We start from the raw sequence: 23,212 nt of genomic DNA on the forward strand, positions 1-23,212 counted from the left end.
AATACAATTTTAAAATATTGCTTCTGCTTTTGGGAGAAATAGGTAATGAAAGAATAATGAAAGAGCAATAAACTGAATAAGAGCTATGGTGTAAAAACCAAAGCTTTACATCACACTTACATTATTTTTAATAATACTTACAAATGCACTGTCAAATACCCTGGATAGCAGCCTAAATTGAGCAGGCTTTTAGAGCGCAACTGTGTGGTATGAGATGCTTTTTCTTTTACTGGTCTTGGAGCAGTCAGAGGGACTTGGGGATCACAGAAAAGTGACAGGGACAGGAAGAGGTTTGGGGTTTGTGGTTACTTCTTTGTGGTTTTACTTATTTTTTTGGTCTGCGGTTTTGGGAGGGTTGGGAGGGATCCCCACACACACCCTTTGGTTTTATTTTTAGTTTGGTTTTTTGTTTGTTTTCATTTGATTTGGTTTGTTTATTTGTTTTACCTGTATCTGAGGTTTTATGGTTTGCTTCTAACTACAGTTCATTAACAGACGAAGATTAACAACAAATAACAAATTCCTATAACACGCAAAAAATTGTTCTAAATATCCATCTACATCCTCTTTTATTTAATAGCTCTTTGGAATGATTATCACTGTTCTCAATATACAAATGAGAACACTGAGATGGAAAAGAGTTAAGATCTGCCCAAGTTCAGACAGCTAGTAAGTAGCAGAGCCAAGATTTAGAGATATGAAAGTAGATCTGTTTCCAAGACCATACTTAACACTTTCAAAGACCATTCTTCCCCACATTGGGGGGTGGGATTTGAAGCAGAAAATTGGAAAAAAGAAATCACTAAATGATGAGATTAAAAGACATCAAAAATCAACTGTATTTCTATACACTTAAAATGAATAAGATGAAAAGGAAATTAAGAAAAACAATTCCATATACAATAGCATCAAATAGAATAAAGGACTCAGCAATATTTTTTAATTTTAAACTTTTTATTTTTAAATACTTTCAAACTTACAGAATGGTTACAAAAGTAATACAAACCCCATACAGAGAACTCCAACATACCCCTGTCCCCTCAGATAACCAGATCCACCAATTTTAACATTTTAGCAATAAATTTTTATAAGGGGAAGACATGTACTCTGAAAACTACAAAACAGCATTAAAAGAAATTAAAGACCTAAATAAATGGAAAGACATCCCATGATCATGGATCAAGAAGATTAACATTAGTATGATGGTAATACTCTCCAAATTGAGCTACAGATTCAATTTGCAATCCCTATCAAAATCCCAGTTGCCTTTTCTGCAGAAATTGATAAGCTGATCCTAAAATCCATAGGGACCCAGAGTAGCCAAACAATCTTGAATAAGAAAAACAATGCTGGAGGACTCACATTTCCCTATTTCAAAGCCCACTATAAAGCTACAATAATAAGATGGTGTGGTACTGCCACAACAGAATAGGTAAATATAGTGGAACTGAAAGTCCAGAAATGAATCCTAACATTTATGATCAACTGATTTGCAACAAGAATATGAAGTCCATTCAATGGGGAAATAATTTGGACCCTGACATCAAACTACACACAAAAATTAACTCAAAATGGATCAAAGACCTAAATGTAAGAGCTAAACTGAGAGACTCTTAGAAGAAAACACAGGAGTAAATCTTTGGGATCTTAGGTTAGGAAATGCAATGCTTTCTTAAATATGACACCAAAAGCAGATACATCAGAAGAAAAACTAGGTAAGTTGTACTTCATCAGAATTAAAATCCTTTATACTTCAAAGGGCGCCATCAAGAAAGTGAAAATAAAACCCACAGAAGGGGAGAAAACATTGGCAAATCACATATCTGATATAACTTCTATCCAGAATATATAAGGAACTCTTACAATTTAATAATAAAAAGACAAATAACCCAATTAAAAATTGGACTAAGGATGTGAATAAACATTTCTCCAAAGAAGATAAGAGTTATCATATGACTCTGGATTTCCAGTCCTAGGTATATACCCAGTAAGAATGAAAACATATGTCCACACAAAAATGTGTACATCAGTGTTCACAACAGCATTATTCATAACAACTCAAAAGTGGAAACAACTCAAATGTCCATCAATGGAAGAAAGGATTGACAAAATATGGGATATTCATATAATGGAATATTATTCACCAACACAAAGGAATGAAATGCTGATACATGCTTCTACATGGATGAACCTTGAAAACACCGCTATGCAAAAGAAAGCCAATCACAAAAGACCACATATTATATGATTCCATTATGCAAAATGTCCAGAAAACTCAGAGACAGAATGTAGGTTAGTAAAATTGCCAGGGGCTAGAGGGAAGGGGAATGGGAAATGACTGCTAATGGATACAGTGTCTTTAAGGAGTGATCAAAATGTTATAAAAGTAAATAATGGTTCTACTTCTAAGGTATGACACTGGTATAAAGAGTTACCAGAGCAGTATATGGGAAAAACTACCCACTGCATACTATGGACTATATTTAATAGAAATATCACTAGTACCATACTAACAGTAGGGATAAATAATTATGGGGTGATAAGAGCTTTGGGGTGTTTTGGGTTATGATAAATATTTAAAATGAGAGTGATGATGATTGTACAACTAAGTGAAGATGGTGTGAGACATTGATAGTTTATCTTGGACAGAATATATGCTATATGAAATTAGGAACACCCTACTTAATAAGTCAGGTCCTCGATCCTGAGGCTTGCTCTTGTGAAAATTATGGCTGTAAAGGGAGGCTAAGCCTACCTATAACTATGCCTAAAAAGCACTTCCAGAGAACTTTTGTTGCTCAGATGTGGCCTTTCTCTCTGAAAGCCCCACTATGCAAATAAATTCATTACCCTCCCCCACGTGGGACACGATTCCCAGGGGAGTGAATCTCCCTGACAACGTGAGACATGACTCCCAGGAATGAGCCTGGCCCGGACATCAAGTAATTGAAAATGCCTTCTTGACAAAAAGGGGGAAAAGAAAGGTAACAAAATAAGGTTTCAGTGGCTAAGACATTTCAAATAGAGTTAAGAAGCTATCCTGGAGGTTACTCTTAGGCAAACCTTAGCTAGATATTCCAAATGGCCACAGCATGCCAAGCTCAAATAAACCATAGTCCTGAAAATCCTAAAGAATACCCAGGTCCCTATCTGACACTCTATAAAAGTTTCATTCACTAAGTTCATTTTTCAGAAACTTAAAACCTTCAGAGTGTTCCTATGCCAGATAAGTCCCCAAACCTAGAGGCAACGGCCTCTTCAAGAATATCAACCAGATGCATCCCCCTTCCCCAAAATATCGACACCCATTTCAAATATGAATAAGTTAGGGTGGACATTGCCCAGATATCCCTAAAAATTGAGACAGTGATCAAATAAGAGGGAGGAGTATCAATAGAAAAGATAGGATTTAACAAAGGATTTTGAATACTGAATCTTTATATAAACATTATTTTTCAGTCTCTTAAGTTATCAGAACAGCTAGAAGGACATAACTAAAATGGTGGAACTGTAACCCAATAACATTTTTTGAAATTCACTCTATAACTACTTGTTAAATCATTCTTTGAACTTTATCAATTTTCCGTATGTATTAGTCAGTGTTCTCTAGGGAAAACAGAATCAACAGGCAATGTATGTAAATATGAGATTTTGTAAAAGTTGTCTCACGTAACTGTGGGGATGCATAAATCCAAACTCTGTAGGGCAGGATGCATGAGTCCAAATTCCATAGGGCAGGCAGCAAGCTGGCAACTCTGATGAAAGTCTTTGATGAACTCCCAGGACAGGCTGGCTGGCTGAAGCAGAAGTAAAAGTTCTCTCTTCTCACTTAAAAGTCTTTAACTGATTGGATTAAGTCCAACTGACTGGATTCTCTCATTGTGGAAGACACTCCTTTAGTTGATCACAGATGTAATCAGCAATAGATGCAATCAGTTGACTGATGATTTAATAAACCAGTGTTCTGGTTTATTAACCAGCTGTGAAATGTCCTTGCAATAACGGTTAGGCCAGTGCTTGCTTGACCAGGTGACTGGGCTCCATCACCTGGTAAAGTTGATTCATGAACCTAACCATCACATTTTATATATGTTATATTTTACAACAAGGAAACAACTGAAATTGTTGGAACTGTAACCCATAACATTCTTTGAAATTTGTTCTATAACTACTTGTTAAACTGTACTTTGAAAGTTATCACTTTTCTGTATATATGCTATATTTCACAATAAAAAATGTAAAAAAAAAAGGTAAATAATAGCAATGGTTGACAATTCTGTGAATATACTAAAATCCACTGAATTGCACACTAAAGAGGTTAATTTTAAGGTAGGTGAATAAAACTGTTTTTGTAAGACAGTTTTTTAAGAGACATATCCAAAGCATAAGCTACAAAAATGACACACTGAGAGATTAAAGCACCTAGTTTTTCCATTTTTCTTCTCCAAATGCAATCCAGTCCAAAAGTCTTGTCTTCCTTTACATGCCTATTGTGTCAAATGACAAAAAAAAAAAAAAAACCCTATTGACATGAAACCAACTAAATGAAATTCAACTTAATAAAAACAATATCCCTGAAATATCAAATAACTTTCAATCAAACAATTCTATTTTAGCATTGACTCTGAACTAAACATAAATCTCAAATTCAAAATATCACATAAAGACTACAAATACTCAGAGGTTTAAGCAAATTGCCAACTTTTCTGAGTAGATAAACAGTAAATCAGATTTGCTTTGATGAAAATATAAATATTTACCTGCCTTGAAGGAACAAAAATCCTAAAAGCTTAGTGTTCCCAAACGGTGACTAGAAAGAAACATGCATTTTGTTTCAGAATTAATTTTAATCTAGCTAAGGAATAGATTGTTTATGCTAAGTAAAATATACCCTGCTTTTGCCTAGAACATACTAAAAACGTGACATGATAAGTACACAGAAAAGTTAAGTTGGGATCTCAGAAAAATTACATACATAGTAAATCTGACAGAGGTATTAATCTCAAGAAGCTCCTGAAAATATCTCAAGAACTCCTATTTTGGAAACTCTAGTCATTTAGTTTTCCTATGTATATTTACTGACCGTCTGCCACATGCCAGGCACTGCACCGGGCACGGTAAGTTATAAACAGAACAGATTCCTCCTCGTAGGAAGCTTACTAGCTAAAAGAGTGCTTCCCAAACTCGCCTGATCATAACAACTTCGGGGGCTTGTAAAAAAAATTCAGATTTTGCTCCCCTGCCTTGGAGAATGGGAGCCCGTGGTCTGGAATGGGGTGTGTAGTCTATATTTTTATCAAGCACTTCAAGTTATTCTTAAGCCCTGCCTGGTTTGGGAGCCCGAAGTGGGGGCTCGAAACGCCCAATATTCGGGGCCATCCCATCCAGCGGGCGCCCCACCTCCAAAGTCCATTTCGCTCAGCATCCTTCACCCTGACCGATACCCCAAACACACCGCGAAGGTGGGATGAATGGAGAGCTTTCCAAAATCACTCTGGTCTGAGCCACGGACAGAAGTGTTCCCTCCTGGGGACAGACAGCTCACTTCTTGCGAGCCCCACCTGGGGCTAGCTGCACCTGAGCCTCTCCGGGCTGTGCGGACACCTGCCTCCCCGCGGCTGCCGTCTCCCCCGACAGCCGCCGCCTGGGGGGAGTAGAGGTGGGGGACGGGCCGCGCGCATTAGGCGCCGACTGTATATACTCCCCACCCCCTACCCCGCGCGCGCTCGTATACACAAACACACATACCACACACACCACAGATTCGCGCGGCAACTGAGGCAAGAAAAACTGCGGCTGGGGTCCCGCCACTCGGCGGCGCGAGTCTGGTCTCGAATCCCAGCGGCCGAGCGGCTTCCGCCTCGCGGGCGCTCGTCAGCCGCAGAGGCCCGGCCCCGCTCGCACCCACGGAGTTTCACAAAGAAAGTCTCCCGGCCCGCGCCCCTCACGCACTCACCGGCGCCAGCGCCGGCGGCGACTCGGGCTCCCGCCGCCTGAGGCTCCGTGCCGGGATCAGCCCCGGGGTCGGCTCGGAAGCCGGCGGCGGTGGCTGCTCCATCCCCGCGGGGTCCCGGCCGCTTCGGTCTCGAGCTAACGGTCCCGCCAGCTAGGCGCGCGCGCCGGTCCCGCGCGCCATGTTCCCCTCATAACCGCGCGCCGCCGCGGCGCACCCCCCTTCACCGCGCACGCGCACACTCCCCCGCGCCCCGCTGGGAGCGCGCCCCCAATCGCGCACGCGCGCACGCGCCGCGCCCCCTCCCCACGCGCCCCGCCTCGCGCCCTCCGGAGCCGGCCGCTGTTCCCGGCTCTGTGTCCACCCCCTCCGCGTCCATCCCGACAGTCCGAAGGCCGCGCGGTTCCCGGCTGGACGCCGCCGCCTGCCGCTCTGTGGACCACCCTAGGTCCGTCCTCTCCGCCAGTCCAATTCCCCTCGCTGCCCCTTTCGCTTCACCCGGAACGATCCAGGCCAGGCGGGACTTCGCCCAAAGAAGGGCGAGATTCCTGACGCGGAAATTTGTAAGCACGTGCACGAAGTGTAGGTGACAAAGTGGGGTGCCCGCGTCCCTTGGGAAAAGTCAGACTTTAGCAGAACCTGGATTCCAGTCCCGTATCTACAAACCAACCTCTGTGTGATTAGGGTCAGGACTCCCTGAAGCCTCAGTTTCAACCTAACTACAAAGGTCAGACAATGCTGGAAAAACTCAAATAATCCAGGTAAAGTCTCACACCGCCCTTAGTACTTAGCAGGAGGTGATCACGTGGTAAGACCTCCTAAATAGTTTAATTAATGCTTAAGTGCCGTGAGCTCTTTGGGAAGAGAAATCCAGGTTCAAGTCCCACCTGTACCTCTTACAGACTGAAACCTTGGACAAGTTATTTGACCGAGCTAGAAATCCTCGGTTTCCAACATCTGATTAATACCTCACAGGGTTCACATGAGCTTTCAGGGAAATAATACATGTAAATCCCTGAACACAATGCCTGGACCACACCAAGCTCTCTCAGCTTCACTGATATAATCACCACCCTATCCTTCCAAGATGCTAAAAGTTTAATAAAAGGGGCTCTGCTCCCAAAACTTGTGGTGTAATTAGCTGGGAGTTCACCCAAGCTTGGGACTGCAGGGACTGTTACTTGCCACATCTTCGCTTTCCATTCTCAGCCCCAAACCTCTCTGAAAATCCTAAAGTTGTCGGAAAAACAAAAGTGTGGGGGGGGGGGAAAGTGTCTCCAAAAGTCTCTTGGAATTTTTAAATGGTTGCAAACTCTTCTAAAAGGCATTGTATTACCTGGCCTGTTTCACATACAAGTAACAGAAAACCCAACTCATTTTTGGAGTAAACAAAAAAGGCAATATATTGGACCACATAATTGAAAAAGGCAGAGACGGATCTAGGCACTCAGACAACCACCTCTGAGCTCTAACCTCTCTGAGCTCTGCTTTCCTCTAATGACTTCATTCTCATGCAGGTTCTTTCCAGATAGTAGCCGCAACTAGTTCACTTCTGACCAGTTTGGCCACCAGAGGAAAGGAGGGAATGGTCCTCAAGAGTTCCTGCCAAGGTCCCAGGGTTGATTCTCATTGGACCCACTTGGTCTTGAGCTAATCACCACAGAGAGACGGGCCAGACCCAGCTACCTGGAGCCTTTCTAGGAAGGGAATAGGGCCATTTCCACCAGGAAGAGGTGGAAATTGCATCCCTCTTTAATAGGCATCCAATCTAGGGCTGGCACAAAAAAGAACCATCCACTGCACCATAATCCACACGAGTCCAGTCCATTATGAAGCACCCTGTAGAAGGAAGGGGACAGCAGTGACTTCAGTCACTGGGAAATGCCCCTCCACCTCTGCTCCCACCCTCCTCCCCAGGCCTTGCATTTCCAAAATCCACTTGGTGAAAGGTATCCCATTCACCCACCTTGAGTGACCAAAAAAGAGCTCTTGACTGAACAGATGATGTTACATCCCTGACCAAAAACTATCTATGGCTCCCTCTGGCTCCTTACATGGCCCTCACATTTACTGATGGAAGCCTACATTGATGGATCCCTTATCATGTGCCATGATTTTATGAGCCTTCCCCCACTGAATTCTAACAAACACCCTAAGAGGTTGGTACTCTGCTCAGCCAGACAAGCAACTTGCCCAAAGTCAAATAGGAAGGGCAGATCTCAGGTTAGCAAAATATTGCTCACCTGTGTCCCACCACTAATGTTGCCATCTCTGCTCCATATGCTTATGATTCAAACTCCTGTGCCCACCTCCAGCTCAGAGGCCAGTGGGAGGAACTGTATGAAGGAAGGAGCTTCTGGGGAGCCTTTCAGCTTCTGTATTGGGGGGCAGACACCTAGCCTTACCATACCCCCATGATGCCAAGAGATAAGGAAAAGAACTTCCCAAAAGAAAATTAGAGTGAGGCTGGAAAGAGAAAGTACATGCTGGGTGGCCCCTAACCAGCAACTGATATCTCCCCATTGTTGAGTGTATTTGTTTCCTTGGCTGTTATAACAAGTTAGCTCAAATTGGGTGGCTTTATTAAAACAACACAAATTTATTCTCTTACAGTTCTGAAGGTCAGAAGTCTGAAAGCAGCAGTTTTACTGGGCTAAAATCAAGGTGTTCATAGGGCTGGTTCCTTCCAGAGGCTCTGAGGGAAGAATGTTTCCTTGTCCTTTTTAGCTTCTAGTTGTGCTCTGCCACAGTGTGTGATGTTAGGCAAATCAACCACTCTTCCAAACCTAGATTCCTAACCTGTAACATAAGGGTGGTCAGAGATCCAAGTTCATAGGATCACTGTGAGAACAAGATGAGACCAGCCAAAGGCAGAGCTCTGCACAGGGCCTGGTCATTACTGGGTCAACATGCCTTATCTCTATTTCCAAATTCCAAAAAGCTCTGAAAACTCAGAGTCATCCATAACTCATTTGGCATACAAGTCTGACATAAATTGACAGGAGGCTACTCTTTCCCTCTTACTATGAATATTTGCTGTAGAAATATTAACATGGTGGGTTACAGGACTCTGCTGGGGTGTTACACATAATACACTGTAGACACGCCATGTCACCTTCCTAATATTGGAAGAATACCACATTTCACAACTTATCTGGTCCCAACATTTCAGACTATTGACCAGTGTCTTTATAAGGACGAAATAAGGATGAGAATTTAAAACTGGCCATGATATATATGAACCAAGGCATATGCCACCTGGTGAGGATTTTGGCAACCAGCCCCCAGTCTCTACAAACCCCATACCTTGGCTTATGCCTCTTCTGTGGCCTTCTCGGGGGCCTTTAGAATTGGTATGCAGCTCTGCCAAGCTGAGACCAGGGCTACATCCTGGAAAACCTTCCCAGTGACATCCAACATAAAGTGCCAGAAGAAAAGCATACAACAACTTCACACAAAAGAAACATGCCTTCAGCTAAAGAGCTGGCTACACATCATTCCGTACATTAAGCATTAACACAAAACCCAGGTTCCATTAGGTTTTTAATTGTGTATCAATGATTGTGGAAAAGTAATTGTTCCCATAATTAAAATACAAGCTATAAAAAACAGATTTGAAGAAAATGGCAGCAGAGTTCTAGAAGACACACTTCTTTCAGTGTTCACACTGCAGAGTTTACGAGACAGCAGCACACACGGTCAAGTGCTTCGTGGGGCCAGCATCCTCCGTTTCCCCTTCCAGGGGCCGCTTCCGACTAGTGGAAGGCTGGAAATAAAGGAAAAGGGAGAAGTGTTTAAAAGAAAATCATTGGCTTCTGTAAGACTATCAAATTTCCCCCAGTATGCTTCTGGTAAATTTTGGGTGTTTCGTGTGAAATGTCTAGTACCAGGAATTACTGTTTGTCATTGATATCTAAATCCCCACCACACTCCTCTTAACTGGTATAAGTTTATACAATTAATGTTTCTCTCCCTTGTGTCTCCTGACTACTCAATGATGTATACTAAAAATAAGCAGCATTTAACCAGGCTCCTTGGTCTCCAAAATTATGAAGTTTAAAGGATCCCTCCACCAGGATCCCCAAATCTTGCTCTTTTGTGGGAAGACAATCATTTCTTTGCCTTATTTTATTTCCCCATTTATAAAATTGGGAGGGGGGAATTGAGAAAAGGAGAGGCATCTCTCCCCAAAGAAGACAGCAGAGAAATGAACAGGTATTAACTTGTGCTTACAAAAGAACTTTAAAGGGTTAAAATGATAATCAATAATCAAGTGCTTGCCCAAAATTTAAATTTTTCAACAAATTTAAATTGAAGACTCTGATAGAATCCACCAATTTTGCCTTGCAGAAGACCTTTCGAATAATGATCCCTTGCTGTTCTTCTCTAATGCATTAATTATCCTCTGAACTGCTAAATCTTCTAAGGGTGCTAGAGCAGATCAAGTTGAAACAAAGAGTCTGCTACATTATTCCTTAAAATTGTTAAGCAATTGCTACAAAGGAGAATCTTCAAATGTGTCATCCTTGCTGTGGAACCATCAGCCATGATAATCTGCAATACCTGGGGTAGAGCCATAGACTTATTTTCCACCAAAAGCAGATCCTCAAACTTTTTCTTCATGTCCTCATCCTGTGAAGAATTTAAAAACATAGGTAAACTGTGTCTGAAAGAAAGATAGTTTCTAGAAAGATAAGGCCAGGATGCAGGAAGCAGGAAAGTGGGCAAAGAAAGGCTGGGTCTGTCCCAACAACAGGCATCCCCTTGCCAAAGTTCCCAAAGGAGGGACCACATATTCTTGCCCCTGACTTCCCAGTCTTCTAATCAGAAGTCAGTGCTCAGTCAATTCTTGTTGAATCAAAACCCAAAGACTAAGTGCTCTCTCTGTGGGTCAGAGAACCACAGAACCCAGCACTCAAAAGATGTTCAGAATGCAACAGTGTTATTGTTAATACTGATTCTAATGGATACCATTTTATGCAGGTTAACCAAAAAAAAGAAAAGAAAAAAAAAACTTTCAGAACCAGCATCCCAGATACAGAGGAAGATGGCAATCAGAAGACCAGAAGTTGAGGCTGGCTCAGTCCACGCCAGGCTGATGCCATGCAGCTCTCATGAATCTCTCCAGAGAACCACCCCCACCCCACCCCCAGCAAACTTCCACAACATTAGGGCCAGGTACCAGACCATCCTAACAAAATGACCTAGTACCCTGGGAAAGTTAGCCCAGCAGGTGGTGTACAAGTCACGTGATGGACTTCAAAAGCCCGTGATCACTCAGAGCTCAGGTCTAATGAAGAAGAAAAACAAACAGGCCAGGGCATTACAGGTGGTTTGTACCGCAGAAAGGGGAGGTATAGGATGGTGGAGGGGCAGTGGAAACACACAGAACTTCCCTCCAGAGGGTAGCTCCCACATCCCTAGACACTCGCTTCCTTAGGGTTGAAGGATTTGGATTTGGGAGCCCTGAGAGATGGCCAAGTGCAGCTCACCTTTCCTCCCATAAGGAGAAACATCAATGACTAGGAATGTGGGCTTGGGACCAGCCAGAATCCCAGCTCAGCCAGTCACAAGCTGTGTGTGCAGAATTCAGAGCCACAGCTGTCTAACTCCGAAGTCCCGTGTACTTCCCCACTCCTCCCTCCGCCCCTCCCTCTAAGCCAAGTGTACCACTGAGGATAGAGGGGGACACCCCAGACCAAAGGCCTCCAATTATTCAGCAATTGAGGGATGTAGACCAATTAAGGTGCTAGAGTAATAAAGGCGTCATCTGTCCTACAAGTAGTAGTTAGAATCACTGTCTTCAATCACTGTTTACTGAATCACTCAGCTTAACTCCCCACTGGAGTCTGCTCCATGCTCTCCCAAGACCTCAGGATCTCATTTCTCATGCCATGTCACTCTCAAAAGGTCCAGCCCTTAGTTGCCCCTGTACCTGCTCACGCCACAGCCTCCACTGGGAATGCCCTCCCTGCCTTCCTGCCCATCTACCTCATCCACTGAGGAAGTGCTCAGGCACCAGACACTGTTACAGGCATGGGACCTCCGTATCAGAGGGACTATATGTTTGAAAATGTGGACCCAACCATCCCCGTCACCTCCAGGCCACCCAACCTTTGGACACTCTTCATACTGTGTGAACCTGGAGTACCCAGGCCCTTATGGGCAACTGACGCAGCCTCATCCTGGGAGTCCCCCAAACTCTGCACCTACCTCTATCACCACATGCAAACCACTGCACTGCAATTACTATGGTCAGGGTTGCGCTCCTGCCCAGACTGCCAGCTCCCCAAGGAAAGAACTTGTCATCTTCCTCTTTGCATTGATGGTAACTAGCAATGCTTAACAAATGAGCTCACTAAGTGTCCTTGGAAGGAATGAATGCACTGACAAATGAAACCACACTGGAAAGCCCTTCATATGTGCATCATCAGTGCAGTCAAACAGAACTGACCACAAACCTACTTATACCTATATTTAAAACAAGTCATCAATTAGTAATAATATTGAGAAAGCACTAAAGGACATACCACAAGTAGCAATGTATACTTATAAATACCCTTCCTTTGAGATAGGGAATTTAATTCAGAAATATTAAGTTACCATATTCCTGAAAGGCAAGCAGTAAAGAATCTTCTATTTCAGGTAGCAAACATGAGGCACAAGGGGACATACGGGATATTCCCAAAACTAGACTGTCTGTTAATGACTAAACAGCATCAGAGCCAACATCCCCAATGCTGCAGTCCAAAACCAGACCCAAAAAAACCATTCCCTTTCTTCAAAAACACTGAACTTTCCCAAATAAAATCTAAACTACCATTAGCAGTTGTTTTAAATGGAAAATCTGCATCTTTGTTCTACCTTTTGCTCCAAAGGAAAATAGGGACAAAAGTATTCAAGTGAGACTCCTACTGTAGGGCTGAATTTTGCCTTTTCCTTGTTTCATTTCTTTCATTTTTTCATTTGAAAGAAAATTACAAGTAAAATAGGTTATATTTGTTTTGTAAAATTTGGGGCAGATGCAAACCCCATGCCCAGACCTAACTGCTGACTCCATTTCTGTCAAGACTAACACAGCTCCTCTACATTCACATTTGGCCCCCAGGAGTTTCCCTATTAGGCACATTAAAAGACCCAAGAGGCATGTTTCTCTTTTCATCAAAATTAAATCCCCACATGCAAAGGTACCCTTTGTTTTCAAACTCCTTCTCTCCAGGGTCCTGCTGTTTCAAATATGTGTGGTCTATGAAGTGCTAAATCATCTGACAGATTTCTCCTGAAGGACTGCTGTTTTCCAGGGCAACATCCCAAACACATATATCTGCCTTTTTTCCCCCGCCCTTCTCTTTAAGGATTTGTTGTTCTCAACCTGAGCTGGCCTGAGCAAAGCTGTGAGGTGTGAAGGTTGAGAAGGAAGAATGGGGACAGCCTGACAGCCTTCCCAGAAGAACAGTGCTAAGGCTGGATTGCCCCAGGAGTCCCTACAACAGTGCACCTAACCCCAAGGAACGGTCTCTAGCCATCTCTCAAGCTAGCTTGTTAAATCCCACAGGAAATGGAGAGACCAAAAGTAAGTTATGAAAGGGCATGGCCGTGCTGAATGGAAGTGCACTTAACAGAAGACTAGACTTCCACCAAGAAACTTGCTCTATGCTGTAGCTAATTCCAAAACCACAGATTAGCCCAGCAAAGTCACAAAGGACTTCTAGTACTGGCAGTGTGAATGAGGTCAGCATGTAACAAGAGCAGCCACTACCCCCAGCAGGAAGAGAGAGGGAAAGCAGACTTGAAAGGCACAGGTGATGGCGTGCACTAGTGGCATGCTTACTCACCACGAACAAGAAATGGGACCTCTGATGCCCAAATCGCTTCTCTTTGAGAAACAGCCCAATTCTCCCCAGGAAGGCTGCCTTCTGCCCCTCCTCCCCCTGCTTCTCTGATTTAAGGTTGAAATAGCTGGAATGCAGCCCACCCTACCTGCAAGGCGCCTGGGAGTGGAGGTGCAAAGGGAGATCAACCTCTCAAAGGAACGCAGCCAAACTGCCAACTCAGGACAGCCAAGTAGAATCAGGAACAGACAATAATGTGAGCTTGTATATACAAGAGGCTCATGTGACGTTGAAAAAAGGTTACATCCCCAAACACAGAGAACACACACACAATTCCTCTAAAAGCACAATCTCAAACAGCTCTAACAAAGCAAATCTGTTCCGTCTCCTTCCTCTTTTCTCTCTCAAGAAAAATTCGGGGCACAGCATCGCCCCTGGAATTTTTAATGCTAGCGGGCAGTGCCCCACACCCACCTGAAGCCACGGGTGTCGTAAGGCTTCTTCTGTTGTAAAACGTCCCTTTGGATCTACGACCAACAACTTCTTGACGAGGTCCAGAGCTAAAATGACAAGACAATTTGGCAAATCACAGTGCAAAGAGTAAGTAAATGAAAACAGCAATAGCACAGGATACGAGAATCATAGGCCAACGTCCCAAGAGAGGTGAGGAGGTCTGAGTTCTTCATGGAACTCCACATGGTGGGCAGGGTCACTAACCCTCCTCCCTGTCTGCATTCTTCAGAGTGCTCAGAGAGATCAAGGAATGATGCCACCCCATCTCTTCCTGCTTGAAAGTCACAACCTTTTAACTCTGTTCCCACTCTTGTTGCTGGACTCAGATTCAAACTAATTTAAGCTGAACTTCCACCCAGTCTTAAGATACTCAGGGTGCTCAGCAAACTCTGAGATCCGGCAGATTGGTGGTGAGAGTTCTTCGGTCAGAGAGAGGCTCCCTGAAACCGCAGACATGTCAGAAATAAAGCTTGAACTACTCCAGCAAGGAACGACTGGAGAGTGGCTTGTATGCTGCAACCATATCACATCCTTACATAAACATTCTGAACATTTAAACACAATCATCTATGCTACATTATTGCAAATTTAGTTTAGTGGTCCACTTTTGTCTTGAGACTATAAAGTTGCACTTTAAATTATGAAACACAAAGTAACATTTAGCTTTTACCAGCTTACTTACTCAAAGGAAACCTTGCAACTAAAATGTTACTTATTATCACACACTTAAAGAGATACTAGGCACTTGCATGCATCAACCCTCAGAAAAACTCTTTAAGGTAGGAGTCATAGTGCCCCTTTTATAAATAAAGGAAATGGGAGTCTCAGAGAGGGGTAGGTAACTTGCCTAAGGTCACACAGCTAGGAAATGGCAGGCCCAGGACTTGAGCCCCTGGGCTTCCTATCTCTGAAGCCCATGCTCTTAAAAACTTCCTCTGCCTCTCAAATGGGTACAAAACTAACAACAGAAAATAACAGAGTTGACAGAAGAATATATCACCGAATTTGAAAAGAAACTCCCACCAACAGCACACACCCCATTTTAGGCAAACCACAAATTCTTAACCTTTTCGTATCCATACCCTTCTCTGAGACCTCTGCCCAGACTTCAGGAAATGAAGTTGTATTTTTCCACTGGGTGATCTGATCCTTCAGTGACACTTGAGTCTTATGCTCAGAGAAAGGTGGATCCCACTAAGGCTTAATATTGGTAGAGAGAGAAAGGAAAAGAAATCAAGTGGCAGTTCTCAGTGTCATATGGATACGTAGATTTCTTTTCATAATAATGAAAAAATCAGATTTTTCTTTAAAATTGATGGTCAAATGTGACCTAATTTAAACACAAACTCTCTACATGGACACATTTCTGAATTCATCTAATTATCTCCAACCGGACTCAGAAGCAATGAAAACCTTTTCTTACCAAATAAAAAAGAATAACTCCTAAACTCCAGCAGTCCACAGCACGGTTATACCCAGCAGTCCCAAAGGAAACAAGAACTTCAGGAGCCAGGTAGGTGGGGGTACCACATAAAGTTCTCATGAGAGAAGTCTCCCCCAAAATCTTGGACTGCCCAAAATCAGTAATCTAAAATTAAGGACAAAAGGTAATAATTTTAAGTCATAAAATAAAAATATTAATACAGCCTGCCAGTCTCAAAAGACTTGCCAGCTAGATCAGTTACTATGTACAGTTCACACCTGTCATGAATTGAGAAACTACAGGTCCATGTCTTTGCAATGTAAGGCATTTGTTTAATTCTGCTTAATTGTTGATGCTAAGCCAAGGAACCTCAAGACCCAGGTTTTCCAACTTATCTATGTTCTCTTTAACCAAAAAGGTTTATAACCCTTATCACAGACACTCTATGGCTCTTAAGTAGTTACACCTAGATCTTCTCAGACCCCAAATTCTCAACCCAGAGATGCAGGCCCAGTGGAATACACGGGGCGCGTGGAGAAAAATAGTTATAGCTGGGTCCCACCCTCAGCCATTCCGACTCAAGTGGTTTGAGTGCAGCCCTCATGGCTTCATTTAAAAAATATATATTTATAATCTCAACAGGAGCTTCTAAAGTGAAGCCAGGCTTGAGAAGCACTGTCTTAGATGGAAGGCAAGGTCAGGCCAGGGATTATGGTTCGCTCACTGGTCCATCTAGGCCCCTCCTCCCCACCTCTGAGGAGCTCACTGTTTATTAGCCTCTGGGTAGAAGCACTACTACCCCATCTCTAAAAATATAGCTGCTGTGAGTGAGAAGGTCAGATTCTCAACCTTTTTTATGCTCCTACTTTTTACTGGTTCATTTAAAAGTTTCTGGGTAGGGTAGGAAAAAATAAAATAAAAATAAAATAAAAATCATATAAAATTTAAAACTCACCACCCTCCTCCCTACGTGGGACATGACGTGGGATTGAGAAAGCCTTCTTGACCAAAAAAGGGAAAAGAAATGAAACAAAATTAAGTTTCAGTGGCTAAGAGATTTCAAATAGAGAAAAGAGGTCATACTGGAGGTTATTCTTATGCATTAAATAGATATTCCTTTTTAGTTTCTAGTGTATTAAAATAGCTTGAAGGAAATACCTGAATCTGTTGAACCGCAAGCCAGTAGACTTGATTTCTGATGATGCTTATACAACTATATAGCTTTTATCATGTGGTTGTGAAAACCTTGTGACTGGCACTCCCTTTATCCAGTGTATGGGCAGATGAGTAATAAAATAAAGACAAATATATATATATATATATATATATATATATATATACACACATATAAATAAATAATAGGGGGGTATGGGGTATGGGATGTTTTGGGTGTTCTTTTCTATTTTTTTCTTTATTTTGGAGTACTGAAATTGTTCTTAAATTGATTGTGGTGATGAATGCACAACTATATGATGATACAGTGACCCACTGGTTATGTTCTTTGGATGGATTATGGTGTGTGAATATATTTCAATAAAATTGCATTAAAAAAAAAAAAAAAACAGTTTCTGAGCAGAAATCTACTGGAGGGGCCACATTTACAGAACATAAATTTCTTACCTTTATAAGACAGTCCTCTTTTTGAGATGAGAGTAGAACATTTTCTGGCTTTAAGTCTCGATGTATTATGCCATTTTCATGAAGGTACTATGCAAAAAGGAAGACATGACCCTTGGATTATGGAGTAAGTACACAAGTATAGACAAGAGTTACCAACACATCCTAGAGCTGGATGAAACTGAAAGCCTGGTTTCTCACACTGAGTCCCCAAATTCACAGAGAATGCTGGATAAAGGCCTTAGTTTTTACATATTTGCTTTTGAGAAAATCTCAAAAAAGTAAGATGAAAAAGGTAACTTACAACAGTAAACCTTTTATTTTATATTTCAGGGTAATAAATATTCCTTTGAAAGGTGACTATTTTAAGAAAAATGTAAATGGGTAACATCAAAAATATTTTGAGGCCATACTAAAGTCATTATAAACATTCAACCAATGGTAGGATGGTATCTTGGTTATTCCAGCCCTGAGAATAATATTTTTAAAGGGGATTTGTAAAATATCTGTTTAAATACCCAGAGTTAATTAACATCTTCCTCAACACAATGGCTGATTTAATCTCTGAAAACTCTATGGCCTGAAATAGCATATAAAAATGAACACATAAGGAAACCTCAACATATGATATCCTATAACTTTTGGGAAAAAAAAAAATTTCCCACCTCCACTACTGTACACCTGGTCCATCTTAATATTCCTGGCCACTAAGTATAAGGGAGGTAATAAACCAATAAGAGATCGAAGTACTGGTTAGATAACAGCTTCCATTTAAAAGAGCTCACGTTCATGGGCTTCAATCTTCTCCAGCTACCCCTCTCACCCAGGGCAACAATTCTTCCCAAAAACTTCCACTGGGAAAAGGACCTGGTGAAGCCCCCAGAAAGGGCAAATCCAGGAGGAGCAGCCCCCAGAAAACTTCCCTTAAACCTCACTCAATACAAGAACTGCCACCAGTCACTGCACATTTTGCCTGGAAGGGGATCAAAGGGAAAAAACTAGGTGGAGAATCGCCACAGGCAAATTTAGTTTGAGAAATGACGTTCCCTGACACAGGGGCCCGCCTGCTTTTCCTCCACCCAGCCCTTTCGATGGATTGAGAAGAGAAGGCAGCATGCATTCACCATCTGCTGCACAGTGCAGTTAAGGGGATGCTGCATGTGAAGGGAACACCCAATACGTGCCATGGGAAAGAGACCCATCTGTCACACTCACCCCAACATCCCAGCCTAACCCTCCCTCAGACTTGCCCAGTTCCCCTACTGAGGGCTACGTGGAATTTCTACAAGGATCAGGCAGAAGTAGAGACATCCATAGTAAGAGAATACCAATAAGAGACATGGCCGAAACTTCCCACCTCTTTTATTTAACAAACTAAAAAAGAGACATGGGACCCCACCTTTTTATTTATTTTTTAATTCCCATTCTTACTGTCTCTTGAGCTTCAGATGGGGAGCTTTGTCATCTGAGTCAATGGGTGGGATATTTTTGCCAAGAATAAAACACAACATGCACAGACTCACTTCGCTACAGACTCCCTCCCTGTCAGTTTTAAACCACAGACCCTCAACTTTGGCCTAACTCAGGAGGTAAGTCACCTAAAAAAAAGCAGGTTGTCAAGAGAATTCAGAGCTTCTCTACCTGTACAGCCAGGAGCATCTGGTAAAATAGAGTTTGCAGGTAGCTTCTTTCAGGCGCCTATTCCCCACCACCCTGTCAAACAACTCTCCTCCTTCCATCCTGAAACCACAGGCAAAGCAGCAGTTCATTTGTGAGAGGAACCTCACTTGGATGGAAGATAATAATATAAACAAAACAATTCATTAAGACAAGCACAGAGTTGCCATTTTTATTCACTCTTGACTCGCATTTCTAAAGCCAATTAGATTAACAGTTTCATCCACAATCAGATGTCCCAGTTGGAAACCAAGGAACAAGAAAAGTGTGGCATGGACACTGAAGACACTTGCAGAGCTTTTAAAAATGTAATTCAGTAGTTCAGAGGCAAGGCCCAAGAATCTGCATTTTACCATCCAACCTCAGGTGTTTCTGAGGCTGATGTAGAAGAGTGAGCTGGAGATTACAATCAGACAACCATGGTCTGAACCCCCAGCTCCACCACTTCCTAGCTGTGTGACTGTGGGCAAGAGTCAGTAAACTTCTCTGAGCTTGTTTCCCCCCGCCTCTTAAAACTGGGATGATACCACCTGCTTTGATGGCTGTTGTAAAAAATAGCAGGCAAAGCACCTGGCATGTATTATTCACTCCCTCAGCACCAGCTTCTTCTTCTGTAAAATGTGACTAAAAAGAGTGACCCACCTGTAAGGTTTTTGTGACGATTCAATGAACGGATTCATGTAAAGTGCTTAGAGCAGTACATGGATCACAGTAATTGCTTAGTAAAGTAACGGCTACTGTTGTTACTATTAAACTGTGCTAAACTAGATCCAGTCAGACAATAATTTCCTATTCAACAGTAACAGCTGTTCCCTTAAGCGCCACAAGGGGCCATCCATTCTTTCTCACTAGAGCTATGACCGGGGTGATGTTTAGTAAATAATCTCAGTGGTCAACCTGCAGAGCCACCATTTGCCAACCAGGAGTAAAGCATTTCTTTCAGCCGTGACAGCTGATCCCAGAAATACTATTTTTGTGGGACTGGACATCAAGACAGGCTTTTCCCAGGAATAAGACAGAAAATGATTTGGGTCACACCAAAGAAGACAAGACTTTATGGCCACTGAAACTAGCAAGATGTTGATATTCAGGTGCCACCAGGCAACCTGGTTCTTCGATCCTGAGCAGAAAGATCTACTAGGCAGGTGTTTCAGAGCAATAACATCCACTCGTAGTTGAGCACCTACATGCACCAGACGCTGTTTTTGGAGGCTTTCCCTTCCTGATGGCTTTTAATCCTCACAATGATCCTGACAGTAGGAGCATAATTATTACACCCATTAAACCAGGAAAAGGAAACTCAGAGACATGAAGTAAACTCACCAGGTGCAGTCAGCCAGTGACCTGCAAACAGGATTCAAACCCAAGGGACTCCAGACCCAGGGCCTAGAGCCCCTATGCCATCTGCCTTTAGAAACACTGGAGGCTTTTTAGAATTGATACAACCTCCCACACATACGCTTTGAGGGTCCCCACACACACGTGTATATTGAGGACCCCCAGGACTAGAAATGCAAGCCAGCATTGGAGCTTTCGGTGGCTTATAAGCATTGAAATGGAAGCTTAAAGAAAATGTACTACTTACAATTCCAAAACAATGTAATAATCTTCTGCATCAAAAAAGTCTTTAATCTTGATGATGCAAGGCTAAAAGAGAGGGGGAAGGGAAAAATAGTGAGAAGCTCCCAAGAGGAAAACCACAACAGCAGTAGAACGTGGGACATCTGCCTGGGATGCTTTGAAGTTACGTGCAGGGGAAAGCAGAACGGAACCTAGCTGGTTCCTCAGTAAGGACACGCAAGAAACTCTCCATCCCACAAAGCTGGTGAGGGACTGGTTCATATTTCATACACAAGGATGACAGCCAGGAAGGAAGGCCGGGTCTCCTCCCAGGCATCCTTCTCACTGCTCCAGAGCAGAGGCACTCAGGGGCGGCCTAAAGATCCTGAGGAACTCTGACAGACAGCATCTATCAAAGAAGCAGGCCAGGTGGTTAGCCCAGTCCTGCCACCAGACAGCACTGCTCTTCAGCTCAGACAACCGAACCACTGGGTAGCAGGGACCCACGTGACAAAATCCTCCCATTTTTCAAAGAATAAGGGAAATTCTCATTTTATAAGAACTTAAAAGCACACACCCCTTGGGGGGGTGTAAATAGAGACAGACACACACACACACACACACACACACACACACATACACACAGCCCTATGGCTTACAGTGTGTGACCTCTGTTCAATGCGGGGTGCATGGCAGAAACTTCAGGGGGTGGCAGTACTATACAGTTTTAAATGCATATTTAATAATATGATTTTATGCTGACATGTTCAGTCATCACCACCATCACCACTATCTAGTTCTAAAATTTTTAATCTCCTCAAGCAGTTTCTCTGTACCCATTAAATACTCTACTTCCCACTCCCCCTTTCTCCAGCCCCTGGTAACTTCCAATCTAACTTCTGTCTCTATGAATTGGCCTATTCCAGATATTTAATACAAGTGGAATCAAACAATAGTTGTCCCTTTGTGGCTGGCTCCTATTGGTTTTACAATACAAAGGATAGACTGTAAAGCCCAGTGGCAGGAATAAGTAAAAGGTCTGGGGAGCAGACAGGGGGATTGGGGTTACATCCAAACTAAAGGGGAGGAGAGCTATAAGGTTTTTAGGTTTTAGATTTTAGATGGTGGCAAAAACCACCAGAGTGATCTTCCTACAAAGCAAATTTCATCACATCTGTCGCTGCAATGAAGATCCTCTGTGGGGTTACACCCCCCACGGTGAACTGTGATAAAGCAGTAAATGAACACTGTGACTTCACCCAACACAGATGGACTTCAGAAACACAATGCTGAATGGAAAAGGCAAGTCATAAAAGACTGAAGGAGTATGACAACATGTTTACAAGGCTCAGCAACAAGAAGGAAAACAATGTATTGTTCAGGAATACATATAAACACATGCACATACATACATATATGTAAACAACATATACATAGGTGGTTTTTAAAAAAGCAGGGGATGATAACCACAACATTCAGGATAATGGGTTTACCTTTGGGAAGAGGTAAGGGGTGGGATAAGGGAGAAAGACACAGGTAGCATCAACTATATGGTCAAATTTTCATTCTTAATTTGAATGGCAAGTTCAAAGCTGTTCTTTTATTAGTGTGCATTATAATTTCCATTTATCATATATGATAATATAAGTGTGTGAAATATTATTTTTAAATATTTAAAGGAAGGAAGGAAGGAAAACACAAAAAAAGAGAGAGAAGGAAGGAGGGAAGATAAGAAGAGAGAAAATCTTAGGCTCCTTGCTGCCCAGAAGCTAAAATCCAACTTCTCAGCAGGGTTTACCAGGCTCTCCAGGACCCTGCCTCATCCTGCCCCTGACCCCCAGCCTCTACCCCAGCCTCATCTCCTGCTCCTGGTCCCCGGCATCTCCTCTCTGGCCACCCTGAGACTCCCTGTTCCCAGGGCCATACCTTGCTCACATTAAAAGGACCCTCTGGGCCCCTTGGCCTCCTACAGTAGATTCAACGCAAATGTGCCTTCAGCGGGGTGCCCACTCTCTCTGCAGGAATTCTGACCTTTTGTCACCTCGTATTTGTCTCCCCACCAGGCTTTGAGGTACAGGAGGGCAGAGAAAGGAAACTCAAACCCACCATGGGTCTCCTTTGACCAGGCACTGCATGGGCTAAGTCAGATCATATTGATCTTTCTAGGTCCGACATCCAACAGAGCTACTGGCATGCAGGAAGACACTCAGATGCTGCCAGATCGATGCCAACAACACTAGTAACAGCTATACCACTTACTGGGGGTTGATGATATGCCAGCCAAGTTACAGTCATGGCACACACAGCTGTGGGAATCAGGCTACAAGTCACACCACTCCTCATGTATGATCACAGTAGACTACTTGGCTCTGCAGTGGACACTTCTGTTGTCACGACAATTAAAATACTGAATTTATATACCCAGAAGATCTGAAAGCAGTGACATGAATAGATATTTGCATGTCGATGTTCACAGCGGCATTGTTCAAAATTGCCAAGAGATGGAAACAATCCAAATGTCCTTCGATAGATGAGTGGATAAACAAAATGTGGTATGTACACACGATGGAATACTATGCAGCAGTAAGAAGGAAGAAGGTCGTGAAATATATGACAACATGGATGAAGCTTGAAGAC

The 23,212-nt window shown here is 42.8% G+C and overlaps 2 protein-coding genes across 3 annotated transcripts in view; both read right to left on the minus strand.

The window, feature by feature from the left end:
- Nucleotides 1-6,135, minus strand: part of TTC28 (tetratricopeptide repeat domain 28) — an 836,277-nt gene extending 830,142 nt beyond the window's left edge. For both annotated transcript variants that reach the window (XM_037817392.1, XM_037817391.1), the window contains exon 1: nt 5,957-6,135. In XM_037817392.1, the coding sequence (XP_037673320.1) occupies nt 5,957-6,058 (102 nt within the window). In that variant the 5' untranslated portion in view covers nt 6,059-6,135. The remainder of the gene's footprint in view (nt 1-5,956) is intronic.
- Nucleotides 6,136-9,484: 3,349 nt separating this feature from the next.
- Nucleotides 9,485-23,212, minus strand: part of CHEK2 (checkpoint kinase 2) — a 42,039-nt gene continuing 28,311 nt past the window's right edge. Inside the window, 9 exon segments of the mRNA XM_037817121.1 lie at nt 9,485-9,719; nt 10,517-10,585; nt 14,260-14,345; nt 15,381-15,498; nt 15,722-15,886; nt 17,342-17,428; nt 18,980-19,005; nt 19,008-19,078; nt 20,601-20,662. Of these exon segments, the coding sequence (XP_037673049.1) occupies nt 9,630-9,719; nt 10,517-10,585; nt 14,260-14,345; nt 15,381-15,498; nt 15,722-15,886; nt 17,342-17,428; nt 18,980-19,005; nt 19,008-19,078; nt 20,601-20,662 (774 nt within the window). The 3' untranslated portion in view covers nt 9,485-9,629.

This window comes from Choloepus didactylus, chromosome 23, assembly GCF_015220235.1.
Source record: "Choloepus didactylus isolate mChoDid1 chromosome 23, mChoDid1.pri, whole genome shotgun sequence".
Classification (NCBI taxonomy): domain Eukaryota; kingdom Metazoa; phylum Chordata; class Mammalia; order Pilosa; family Megalonychidae; genus Choloepus; species Choloepus didactylus.